A 13,091-nucleotide genomic window follows, 5' to 3' on the forward strand; every position below is an offset into this window, starting at 1 on the left:
TGCTTAACCGACTGAGCCACCCAGGCACCGCTCAGATTAGTGTTTTCATGCTATCTGTGTCCACATTATTTGTCTGCCTGGAGCAGTCCAGTGCACTTTGGGTTATATACCAGCCAAGCCTGCTGACTTTTAAAACTCCACAAACTTTAAGGAGCTGCTATAGTGGGGGCCTATGCTGGTCTTCTGGGGGAGGGTCTTCCTGGGTTGGGACAGATGGAGGATTAACCCAGAAGAGCAGTCACACAGGAGTTCAGGGGCGTGGGATTTGGAGCAAGTAGGCTAAACAGTCAGTGTCCAGGTTTGCCACCCTCAGCACATGTCTCTGCACCTGTGCTTAGGTGCAGGCAAAGGAAATGGCTCCCTCTGGTTCTTTTGTCCCCCAAGAGGTGTGTTTGTGAATGTTACCTCTCACAGGTATGCTTCAAGAAGAGCAAACAGAGGCATCACAATCCCAGACTTTAGCCTCTACTACAAAGCTGTAATCATCAAGACAGCATGGTATTGGCACAAAAACAGACACACAGACCAATGGAATAGAATAGAAACCCCAGAACTAGACCCACAAACGTATGGCCAACTCATCTTTGACAAAGCAGGAAATAACATCCAATGGAAAAAAGACAGCCTCTTTAACAAATGGTGCTGGGAGAACTGGACAGCAACATGCAGAAGGTTGAAACTAGACCACTTTCTCACACCATTTACAAAAATAAACTCAAAATGGATAAAGGACCTAAATGTGAGACAGGAAACCATCAAAACCTTAGAGGAGAAAGCAGGAAAAGACCTCTCTGACCTCAGCCGTAGCAATCTCTTACTCGACACATCCCCAAAGGCAAGGGAATTAAAAGCAAAAGTGAATTACTGGGACCTTATGAAGATAAAAAGCTTCTGCACAGCAAAGGAAACAACCAACAAAACTAAAAGGCAACCAACGGAATGGGAAAAGATATTTGCAAATGACATATCGGACAAAGGGCTAGTATCTAAAATCTATAAAGAGCTCACCAAACTCCACACCCGAAAAACAAATAACCCAGTGAAGAAATGGGCAGAAAACATGAATAGACACTTCTCTAAAGAAGACATCCAGATGGCCAACAGGCACATGAAAAGATGTTCAGCGTCGCTCCTTATCAGGGAAATACAAATCAAAACCACACTCAGGTATCACCTCACGCCAGTCAGAGTGGCCAAAATGAACAAATCAGGAGACTATAGATGCTGGCGAGGATGTGGAGAAACGGGAACCCTCTTGCACTGTTGGTGGGAATGCAAATTGGTGCAGCCGCTCTGGAAAGCAGTGTGGAGGTTCCTCAGAAAATTAAAAATAGACCTACCCTATGACCCAGCAATAGCACTGCTAGGAATTTATCCAAGGGATACAGGAGTACTGATGCATAGGGGCACTTGTACCCCAATGTTCATAGCAGCACTCTCAACAATAGCCAAATTATGGAAAGAGCCTAAATGTCCATCAACGGATGAATGGATAAAGAAATTGTGGTATATATACACAATGGAATACTATGTGGCAATGAGAAAAAATGAAATATGGCCTTTTGTAGCAACGTGGATGGAACTGGAGAGTGTAATGCTAAGTGAAATAAGCCATACAGAGAAAGACAGATACCATATGGTTTCACTCTTATGTGGATCCTGAGAAACTTAACAGGAACCCATGGGGGAGGGGAAGGAAAAAAAAAAAAAAAGAGGTTAGAGTGGGAGAGAGCCAAAGCATAAGAGACTGTTAAAAACTGAGAACAAACTGAGGGTTGATGGGGGGTGGGAGGGAGGGGAGGGTGGGTGATGGGTATTGAGGAGGGCACCTTTTGGGATGAGCACTGGGTGTTGTATGGAAACCAATTTGTCAATAAATTTCATATATATATAAAAAAAAAAAAAAAAAAAAGAAGAGCAAACAGTTAGTCTCTCCCTATGCACCTTAGGTGATCCTCAGATTTCTGTCTGCCGCCAAGGTTGCTTGCCTGCTTTCTCTCCAGGAGTGGGGCAATGCCCTCAGGTCTCTATCCCAGCCAAACCTGCCAACCTCTACAACTCCAGTCTTTGAGCCCTACTGGTTGCAAACACTCACAAAAATCAGCTCTTCTCATTTTCCCAGCCACTGGCTTTGGGGAAGTGTTCTCCTTATTCATTTCCCTAGGCATTCCACTCTCTCTCTTGCCTTTCTCCAAGACCAGGACTTCCTCCCCTCCACAGCCCTTGTGATCTGTTTGTCCCTCAAACCACATCTCTGCACTTCCTATCTTCCTTGATGTGACCTCTTCTCTTCCTTTAGTTGTATAGTTTGTTCTGTCAGTCCTCAGGGAGATTTTTGGGTATTCAGAATGATTTGATAGTTATCTAGTGGTATTTGAGGACAAGCCTAGGATTTTCTACAAACCTCTATTTTCTACACACCTCCATCTTAGCTCCTCCCAAACCAAGGAAGAGAATGTTTTAATTTCAGCTTTTCTGGTGTCCTGAAAAAAGTTGTCTCAACATTCTGCTTTCATACATGTCTCCATCAGTTTGCATTTTTATTCCTCTTAGCTGCATGAGAGTTGTGTGACTGTGTGCTGAGGACACGTTTGGATTTCTTGCCCTCTGCCACAGTGGGGAACAGCTGTACCACCCATATCATGGCATAACTTCCCCTTCTTATCTGATCCGCCTCTAATCCTGATTGCTCATGACAACTGGAAAGGTAGATGCTTCCATATAAGTGCCTTGGACAGATTGTGTGCACAGCTCCTCTTACAGAACATGAAGTGTTTTAATAGAAACATCCAATATATTTCACTTACTAGCTGTGACCTTAGGCAAATAACTTTACTTCTTTATGCCTAGTTGTATAGTTCTGGTTTGAGAATTAAACGAGTTAATGTCAGTGAAGTACTTATAGCAGTGTCCAGCAGGTCAATGAAAATGTGCTCTTATTATTTGGAAAAAATATTTATTCCAGTACTTGAAATCTCATTGGCGTGGCACATAATAGGTATTCAGGGAACAAAGTTTAGTAGCATTAAGAAATAGTGGACTGATGAACTACTAGAGTCATGGTGAATAATGTCAAGATAGATTGACTCATCAAAAGAATTAGTACCTTAGGAAATGGATTTTAAACCTAGTTATTTGTTTCCAGTCAAATGTTTCTTCCTTCCAATTTGATTGGTTCCCGTAGGTGGCCTACCACACAAGGATCGTAGTTGCCTTATTTTGAGTCTTTTTGGAGTTTGTAAAATTCCCAAGTTTTTGATCTGGGTATTTATTCATTCATTCATTCGTTCATTCATTCAGAGAGTGGGAGCAGGGGAGGGGTAGAGAGAAAGGGAGAGAGAGAGAGAGAGAGAGAGAGAGAGAGAGAGAGAGAGAGAGAAAGGAAGAGAGAAAGTCCCAAGCAGGCTCCATGCTGAAAGCTCAGTCTCACAATCGAGCCCACCTGAGACTCAGTCTCATGTGAGATCGTAACCTGAGCCGATTGTATGGAATCCAATTTGACAGTAAATTTCATAAAAAAAATAAAATAAAATAACCTGAGCCGAAATCAAGAATCGGATGCTTAACCAACTGAGTCACCCAGGTGTCCCTTGATCTGGGATATTTTAGTGAAACATTAGTTGTACTGAATTGGATATGTCTGTGGTATTTGTAAGCTTTTAAGAGTTGATAGTAATTATTGTTAATTGAGTGTAATTCATTATGCAGATCTGGGCATGTTTTTAAATTGTCTACCCTCTATTGAAAATCTAGAAAGACACTAAGGGTACTAGAAAGGAATGGATGAGTTAGGAACGTGTGCCTACCATGTCAGTTTACTAGTGAAATCCTGAAACTTAATTAAATTAAAACTGGGAAGAGTTCTGAGGTTTTTGATACTTGGTATTCAAACTCATACAAGAAAGCTCTGTTATATTTAAACAAAATTTACCTGAAAAATTTTTTCTAGTTATAGTAACTATTTGCTTTAAGAGCCCATCCGTTAAATATTTAGATGGAGTTTCCAACAGTTTAAAAAATAGTTCTTCAAACCAGTCATGCCCATGTGAAGTAACATACATGAATCAAAACAGTGAAATCTAGCCGTTGGTCTCACCACAAAGTAGTTTTGGTCTGTGTGTGCAGGAAAGAGTTAAGGTTTTTAAAGAAATGGTTAACAGTAGCTTGAGATCTCACCTTTAGACATATTTTAAATATAGTATAATTTGGAATGAAAAATTGTAAAGCATCCAAATAATTTTCAACATTAGTAATTGACATTTTTTGAGTTGCATAACTCATAAAATGTAGATTAAAATGCACTTTATGTTCCCAAATTAGATTTTCTTTTAAAAATAGGGCAAAAATTATATAGTTCAGTATGTTAAAGATATTTGACTCTTCATCAAATTAAAATAATAAGTAACTTTTTTAATTGATAATTTTAAGAGGTATGCCTTACAATTAATTCCTGTCCCCCTCCACTCTCTATATATTTGGAGACCAGTCCTTAAAGTTCACAGATTATTTTGTCTACTAGATGCCATTATGCACTCATTAATACCTCTTTGATGGGCAAAATTTAGTTTTAATTTTGATAAATAATCAAATTTTAAAAATTGCTTTTCACTCTTTTCTTTGATTTAAAAATATTTCACAGAAGGACTATGAAATAACTAGCGCATTAAACAGAAAGTTCAGTATTAGGTACTGTGACAGATATAATTAGAAAGTCACCAACTGATCAGTATACTTAGAATTTTATACTGGCTTGACTCATTATTGAAATAAATTGCGCCTTTATTTCAGAGCTTCATCCCTTTGTCCACAGCATACTAAACCAGCGTGTGTTAGGGTTCAGAGAAACAGAACCAATAGGATGTTGATTCTGTATCTAACTGTGTATATAGAGAAAGATTTACCATAAGGAATTGGCTCACATGATTATGGAGGTTAACAAGTCCCAAAATCTGCAGTAATCAAGCAGGAAACCCAGGAATGCATATGTTGTAGTTCCAGTCTGAAAGCCAAGAGGCTTAAGACCCAGGAAGTACCAGTGTTTCAGTTCAGTGTCCTCAGTCAAAGCAGTCAAGCTGGAGGATTTCCCCCTTACTGGAGGGAAGGTCAGTTTTCTTGTTGTATTCGGGCCTTCCACTGATTGGGTGGGTTCCACCCTCATTAAGGAGGGCAATCTGCTTTCCTCAGCCTACCAATTCAAATGTTAATCTCATCCAAAAACACCTTCACAGACTTACCCAGAATAATGTTAAAGGAATATAGGGCGCAGTCAAGTTGACATATAGACTTAACCATCACAAGGTCCTTAACTTAGATTTTGCAGTATAGAATTCCAGTGTCATTTGTGCCTCCTGACATCACAGTAGGTACAGGGCTCCTCAGCAACATCTGAATTCCACACCTACAGTAGTCCTCCTAACCCCTAGGAAATTCTTAAACTTCTGCATACCCTTTTGTTGATATCTTAAATCTCTAGGAGAACAGTAAGTCTGTTGGACTTTTCAGGAGTATATCATAGGATTATGCCTAGCAGATACCCTTCAAAGGGCCAGTCTGCCATGTGGAGACCCAGGACTTTGAGTTTTTTAAAGAAAAACTTCAGATTATTACAGTACTGTTCAGGGCCCTCAGGCTTTCTGAAATACTTCCCAGGAGGTCCTGAAGAACACTAACCCTAACCCTAGGTGATCCTTCATTCACCAAATATTTCATGAATACCCTGAACACTCTATGTGCCAGGCACTGATAGATTTACATACACACACACGTATACGTGTATGTACACATAACCCACACATGCATAAATTGAAAAAAGAAATATATATATATATATATATATATATATATATATATATATATAAAGATGACCAAGATAAACATGATCTCTCCCCTCCTGGAGAGAAAGAACCAAAATAATTTTTTTAAATGTTTATTATGTTGAGAGAGAGAGAGAGAGAGAGGGAGAGAGGGAGAGAGAGAGAGAAATGAGTGGGGGAGGGGCAGAGAGAGAGGGAGACAGAGGATCCAGAGCAGGCTCTGTGCGCAGCGCACAGCCTGATGCGGGGCTCAAACTCATGAACCATGAGATCATGACCTGAGCTGAAGTCAGACACTTTACCAAATGAGCCACCCAGGTGTTCCCCAAAATAAATTTTTTTAAAAATTATCCTAAATTTTGCTAACAGCTATAAAAGAAATAGGGTTCTAAGATAAAGAATGTCAGTAGTGGGATGGAGATCCTGGAAGATCTCTCTGTGGAGATGATATTGAAACTAAAACTCAAAGCATGAGAAGGAAACAACCTCATGAAGAATCAGGGAGAAAAAATGTATTAGGCAGAGACAATGCCACATGCAAAGCCAAGGAAAAGAGTTTGGCATATTTGAAAAACAGAAGGTCATAACATCCTGAGTATACTGAGCAGGGACCAATTGACACAGCTTTGTTGTACAGACATGGTAAGGGATTTACATTCCAAGTGTAGTAGGAAGCCATGCATGGACTCTAAGTGGTAGAGTGACCTGATCAGAGTTTTGGTTTTAAAAAGACCACTTTGGTTACCTATTCAAGAATGAATTGTCAGGGAATAAAAATCAAAGTGGGTAAGCTGTTCAAGCTGTCTGGACAGGAAATGATGGTGGTTGGATTAAGGTTTGTTAGTGGAGTTGGAAAGAAAATGATGGATTTCATTTGTATTTTGGAAGTAGTGTTGACCAAACTTACTGATAAATCCGGTGAGTAAGATAAGGACAAGAATTAACATAGAGCTACCAAATGGACCGACCCCTGAGTGAGTAGGTATGCCATTTATGAAGTCAGAAATGATGAAGCTCTGAGGTGACAGTGGGGTTTGTGGGGTCCCATAGTTCATTTTTGCTTTTTTTTCCCTTACCTCCAGAGACATGTTGAGTAAGAAGTTGCTGCGACCAAGGTCAAAAAGGTTTTTGTCTGCTTTCTCTTCTAGGATTTCTCTTCTAGGCTTCCTGTCTTACATTTAGGTCTTTCATCCCTTTTTTAGTTATTTTTGTGTATGGTGTAAGAAAGTGGTCCAGGTTCATTCTTCTGCATGTTGCTGTCCAGTTTTCCCAGCACCATTTGCTGAAGAGACTGTCTTTATTCCATTGGATATTCTCTCCTGCTTTGTCAAAACTTAGTTGGCCATACGTTTGTGGGTCCATTTCTGGGTTCTCTATTCTGTTCTATCGATCTGAGTATCTGTTTTTATGCTGGTACCATACTGTCTTGATGACTGCAGCTTTGTAGTACATCATGAAGTCTGGAATTCTGATGCCTCCATCTTTGGTTTTCTTTTTTGGTGCAAAAAAGTGATTTTATTAAAGCCTGTGGGAAGAAAGAGCTGCACTGGGGTTGTTGTATGGCTGGTTATATACCATGTACTAGGGAGAGGTAAAGTTAAAAGAGAAGTTTCGGGAAGAGACTTTCATGTGCTGAAGACTGACAGATTACTGAAGGCCTACCTATTGTCAAGCTAAGGTTGTTTTTCTCTCTAGCGAAGCATTAACATTAAGATAGATAGTAAGGAGTTCCTGGAGTAATGTTATACTTTGTGTTGCCCCAAGTATTTGCCAGCGGGCTGCAGGTTATAAAGAAATTTAATTTTACCTGCCCTTTTCTTCTTGCATTTGTTCCCCACATCAGAATGGTTGGGATGGTGATACTATGGGCTCCAGGAAACTTGAGTCTATAAGTTTCTGGATATTAGGCTATTGATAAGATTGCCTTTTTCTTGTAATTTACTAAGGTATTTGTAAACTGATGGAGACTGTGTCCTGCACGACTGTGATCTTTATCAGTTAGCCATTTGTTTTCTTTTCTTTCCTTTGTTCTTGGGCATCCAGGAGTACCTGAGGAATATCACATATGTCCCTCCTGGGGGTGGGGAGTGTACTAGCTTGTGTTGGCCCTCAGCATGCTTTATAGTCCCTCATCAGAAAGACTTGAAGAACATGCAGTTTTCCACTTTTAATGTATTGGATTTGAAATTCCTGTGAATTATTCAAGAAGAGACATCAAGTAGGCAATCTGATATTCAAATTTGGGCTTCAGAGGAAAGATTTGGGCTGGAAATATAAATTTGGAAGTGTGACATTGTGCTTATATATAAGAAATATGTATTTGGTCTTCTGGTTTCTGGCATAGAGCTCCTAAAACCCTGAGAATTTCCTAAGTGAGGAATGCAGAAGTAATGTTATGTTATGTTATGTTATGTTATGTTATGTTATGTTATGTTATGTTATGTTATGTTACTTTTGTACCCACCTATGGAGGAAGAGGGTTGGAATTTTCAGTCTCACCCTCAGACCTCTTGGGAGAGGAATGGAGCTGGAGGTTGAATCAGTTGACAATGACCAGTGATTTTATTAGTTGTGTCTATGTTAATGAAACCTCCTTAAACACCCAAAGGACAGGGTTCAGAGAGCTTCCAGGTTGGTGAATTTTTGGAAATTCAGGGAAGGTGGCTTGCCTGGAGACTGCATGGAAGTTCTGCACCCTTTTCCTATACTTTGCCTTATGCATCTCTTCCACTTGGCCATTTCTGAATTATATCCTTTTATAATAAACTGGTAATTGAGTGAGTGAACACATTTTCTGAGTTCTATGAGCTATTCTAACAAATTATTTGAACCTAGGCAGCAAGTCATGGGAATGTCCAATCTATATAGCCAGTAGGTCAGAAGTACAGGTAACAACCTGGTCTTGAAATTGGCATCTAAAAAAAAAAAAAAAAAAAAAAAAAAGAAATTGGCATCTAAGTGTTAGGGGGAGGGGGTGGCACAAATCTTGTAGGACTAAGCCCTTACCTGTGGGATCTCACTTTATTCCCAGGTAGAGAGTGTCAGAAGTGAGTTGAATTGTAGGACACTCAGCTGGTGTGACAAATAAGCCCACTGCCCCAATCAAAGGAGGGATGCAGAGACTCGGAGCACAGTGAAGCAAGGCTTTAAATCAACACTTTTGCAAGAGTGGGTGGCAGTTACAGTAGGCAGTTTATCTCCTAGCATGAAGTCCTTCTCCTGATTCCTCATTGGCTGAGTACTACAGAGGTTATAGCCTTACTGGGAAGTCACCTATGCCCTTGTAAGGCCAAAAAGTAGTCTGTTTGGAACAAATGTACATTCCTTGAGGTGATACAGAGACTTCAGTTCTCTGATGCATACTTATTGTGAAGCCTGCGAAAAATAAGCCTGCAAAATGGAGAGGGGGTGGGGAAGAGGAACCAGGAAGTGCAGTGTCTTAAGGGTTTGGGACTGCATTTTTGGCGGGCAGTTCGTACGCATTTCCAATAGGTTGTAAACCTCTTGCTACTAGACAGCACAGCTTTTATCTGGTATTTCTGAAAATGAATCATGCCACTTCTCACAGCTGGTATCTGGAAAACTGCTTGTTTTTAAGGGGAGGCCCCTACCCCTACCCACACATGTTGGAATTGAGTGCAGAATCCAAAATAGGAAGGCATTACATAGAAATGATATTTGAAGCCATGAGAATGAATTAGTGAGAGTGTATAGAAAAAAAGGGCCTAGGACTAAGACCTGACAAACTGCAGTATTTAGAGAATAGTTAATTCATCACCTCAGTAAGGCTGTGGCCATTCATTTGTTTTTCTACACCTAGGCCACTATATTGCCCAAAGTGTTACTTTGAATCAGAGCATCACACTTGACAGAAACAGAAAGTAGGCTAACAGACATTCAAGGCTGGTTGGACTTAACCTGAGTAGTCATGACTCAGATGGCAGTCACTCTTGACATCATCTCTCCTTTCTCACTGCAACACCCAGTAGAATTGCCATGATCAGTTTACTCTACCTTGGAAGCCTGTGGCTAAGCCATCAACAGGAGTTCATGCTCCACCTTCTTTTGTCTAAGGTGCTGTGATTGCTCACCTGGTTAGTGTAGCATCCTCCTGGCTGGCTGTGCTCCTAATATCAGCCCCTCTAGTCAGTTCTCACTGTTGCTTTAAAACACTTTAATTACTTCTCATTTGTCTTAAAAATAAAGGGACAAAAACATCAGCTTCTGAATTAAATCCTGGTGTTCAAAGAATTTTGAGTGTTGTTGCCTAGTAAATTTTAGGAATTGGCTTATTGACATTACTGAAGTGAATTTTAGGTTTAGATTTTTCAAAAATTAAACTTTTATCTTTTAAAGCAAACGTGCATTTCTACAAAGACAAAATGGTAGGAGCGCCTGGATGGCTCAGTCAGTTGAGCGTCCAACTTCGACTCAGGTCATGATCTCACAGTTCCTGGGTTTGAGCCTTGTATCAGGCTCTGTGCTGACAGCTTGTTCAGAGCCTGGAGCCTGCTTTGGATTCTGTCTGCCCCTTCCCCGCTCACTCTCTGTCTCTGTCTCTCAAAAATAAATGTTAAAATTAAAAAAAAATTTTTTTTAAATGTTTATTTTTGAGAGAGTGCGAGTGGGGGAGGGGCAGAGAGAGCCAGAGACACAGTATCTGAAGCAGGGTCCAAGCTCTGAGCTGTCAGCACAGAGCCCGACACAGTGCTCAAACTCCTGATCATGAGATCATGATCCAAAGTTAGGCGTTCAACCGACTGAGCCACCCAGGCGCCCCCCAAAAAATGTTTTTAAATGATAAAAAGCTACAATTTAATATAAAATTGTAAAATAAATGTAAATCAGAGCCTGAAGAGGTATGTATGTATATGTATGTTGACCGCTTTTTATTAGGTACATCTGATGGTTTTTGTCGAAAACATTTAGCAATCCTTACCCTTCTTTTAGTCATTCACATTAGTAATATTCATCATAATAATGAACTCTATACATTGTTTCTCTAGCTTATACAAAAGATATATATAACATTGTATTTTAAAATCAACTTGATGTCAGTATCATAATCATTTATAATCTTTTTTTTTTTTTTTAAGTTTATTTTGAGAGAGGGGGAGAAGGGCAGAGAGAGAGAATCCCACGCAGGCTCCACAGTCAATGAGGAGTCGGGTGTGGGGCTCAAACTCACAAACTGTGAGATCTTGACCTCAGCCTAAATCAAGAGTTGGGCGCTTAACTGACTGAGCTATCCAGGCGCCCCTATAATGCAGTTGTTCTTAACCTGAAAGTTCTTTTGACATGTCTCTAACCAATAATACATAAGCATTTCAACTTTAAAGGATAATTTTGCATTATGTTAATGAATTATCAGAATTTTCGTTTACATCATACCATCTTGTTATTTTTCCTTTATTTGGAAAGTTTTCTAGGCTTGCCCTTCCCAGGCATGTTATATGGTAATATTTAGTTGTTAGAAAATTTGGGAATAAAAAGTTAAATGAAATCCAATTGAATAGATTTCTGTTTTAATCAGTGTAGTCTTCCAAATATTACTTTAAGGAGAAAGGAATATCAAAGGAAAGTACGGCTAGCAGGAAACAAATAAAAATTTAATTCTAGGATTCTAGAATATATTCTCTCCTAAATTAGACAGTAAAATCCCTGAAAGAAGAATCGTGACTTTTAGTTTTGTAAAAATAAAATGCCAAATATAATGCTTATTTATAAATGTTTAAGGGAAGGGAATGGATATCCTAAGATTCTTAGACATTAATCCAGAGTTTACTCTTCCTTTTACTTCTGTACCAGCTAATGAAAAATAAGGTTGAAAATGTTGTCTTGGGTATGATTTAGGGTTAACAATATATAAAATTGTTGATGGGCATGGCACATGAAATTCACCTACGGAAAAGGTAATTTCAGCTTAATGCTTAGGTTTATTTATACGAATTGCACTTAAAGGTTTTAGGAGAATAAGTAACTTCTTGTTGGAATAAGAAAGGTTTTCTAATTAAGTCTGTTTTTAAGTCACAAACTTAGATTTTGTCTTATACATTCCTTTTAATCAAGTTACAACCGTATACAATGCTCTCTTTATATACAGCTGCTAAAGGATTTCTTATTTTTATACATTATTTCTAGAGATAACTAATATATTTTATTTTGCTGTTTTGATTTTTAAGACTGCAGAGAAATCAGGCCAGATTGAAAGATCGAAGAATGTAAGGCAAAGACAAAATGATTTTAAGGTAAGTTAAGGATAAGCGTGTAGACTTTTTCACAAGATAGGATTTTCTCAACCAAAGTTGCTAGAAAACTTTATGTTCGAACTATTCATCATTGTTCAGGCAGAGTCCTTTAGTTGATTTAATCAAATTAATGACTTTTAATGCAGTTTTACTTTCATCATTGTCTAGAAAATGATTCAAGAAGTAATGCAGTGTCTTGTGAAGTTGATCCGTGGAGCTCTGCTCCCACTTAGCATCCCAGAGTGTGGAGTGAGGCAGTATGGAGGCTGGGAGGTAAAGTCTGAGCTGTCAGGACAGTGGCTTGCTCATGTCATCCAGACCATAAGGTAAATATGGAATATCTTTTTTAACAAGAATGTCTTCTAAAAAGGGGTAAATTTTTTTTTGCCTTTTTGAAAAAAAAGAAAAACATGTTCAACAAAGAATTTTACTCTGTCCTTTTGCCTCTAGTATTTCCTCAGTATATTCCTCAGTGCTAGAGCACCTGAGCTCCTAAACCTTCCTGTTGCTTACATTTGATGAGAATATCCTACTGAATGTGCATCTTTTTTATTATTTCAGTGTTACTGTTGTATTAAAATTCTTGTTATGGTCTTACTTTGCCCTTGCTTTCAATATAATATTGTAGCTTATAATGCATCATTATATAGAGTGGCCAAACTGATGACAGGAATTGCTTTGAGATCTCACTCTGCTCACTTTTGTTTTGTGGTGTCTCTTTTACAGGCTTACTTATGAATCGTTGACTGCCCTTGAAATTCCTAATGACATGTTACAGACTATCCAGGATCTCATTTTAGATCTCCGAGTACGTTGTGTGATGGTCACATTGCAACATACAGCGGAAGGTATGTTAAGAGAAATTGATGACATTTGCTAGACAATGATTATCTGAATATCCCACCTCTTTGTAGCTCCTAATCCTTGAAAATGAGAAAATTCCTTTTATGGAAACTTGAATATTTTAGATCACCAGTAGCTGCTCAATAGAATTTTTTCCTTCTTCTTTTTTTTTTTTTAATGTTTATTT

The 13,091-nt window shown here is 38.9% G+C and overlaps 1 protein-coding gene across 3 annotated transcripts in view; it reads left to right on the forward strand.

Moving 5' to 3' along the window:
• EXOC2 (exocyst complex component 2) overlaps positions 1-13,091 on the forward strand; it is a 285,414-nt gene that overhangs the window by 142,508 nt on the left and 129,815 nt on the right. For all 3 annotated transcript variants that reach the window (XM_030314971.1, XM_030314969.1, XM_030314970.1), the window contains 3 exons: positions 11,996-12,061; positions 12,230-12,387; positions 12,788-12,909. In XM_030314971.1, coding sequence (XP_030170831.1) covers positions 11,996-12,061; positions 12,230-12,387; positions 12,788-12,909 — 346 coding nt within the window. The remainder of the gene's footprint in view (positions 1-11,995; positions 12,062-12,229; positions 12,388-12,787; positions 12,910-13,091) is intronic.

The sequence above is a fragment of the Lynx canadensis genome, chromosome B2 (genome assembly GCF_007474595.2).
Source record: "Lynx canadensis isolate LIC74 chromosome B2, mLynCan4.pri.v2, whole genome shotgun sequence".
Lineage (NCBI taxonomy): Eukaryota > Metazoa > Chordata > Mammalia > Carnivora > Felidae > Lynx > Lynx canadensis.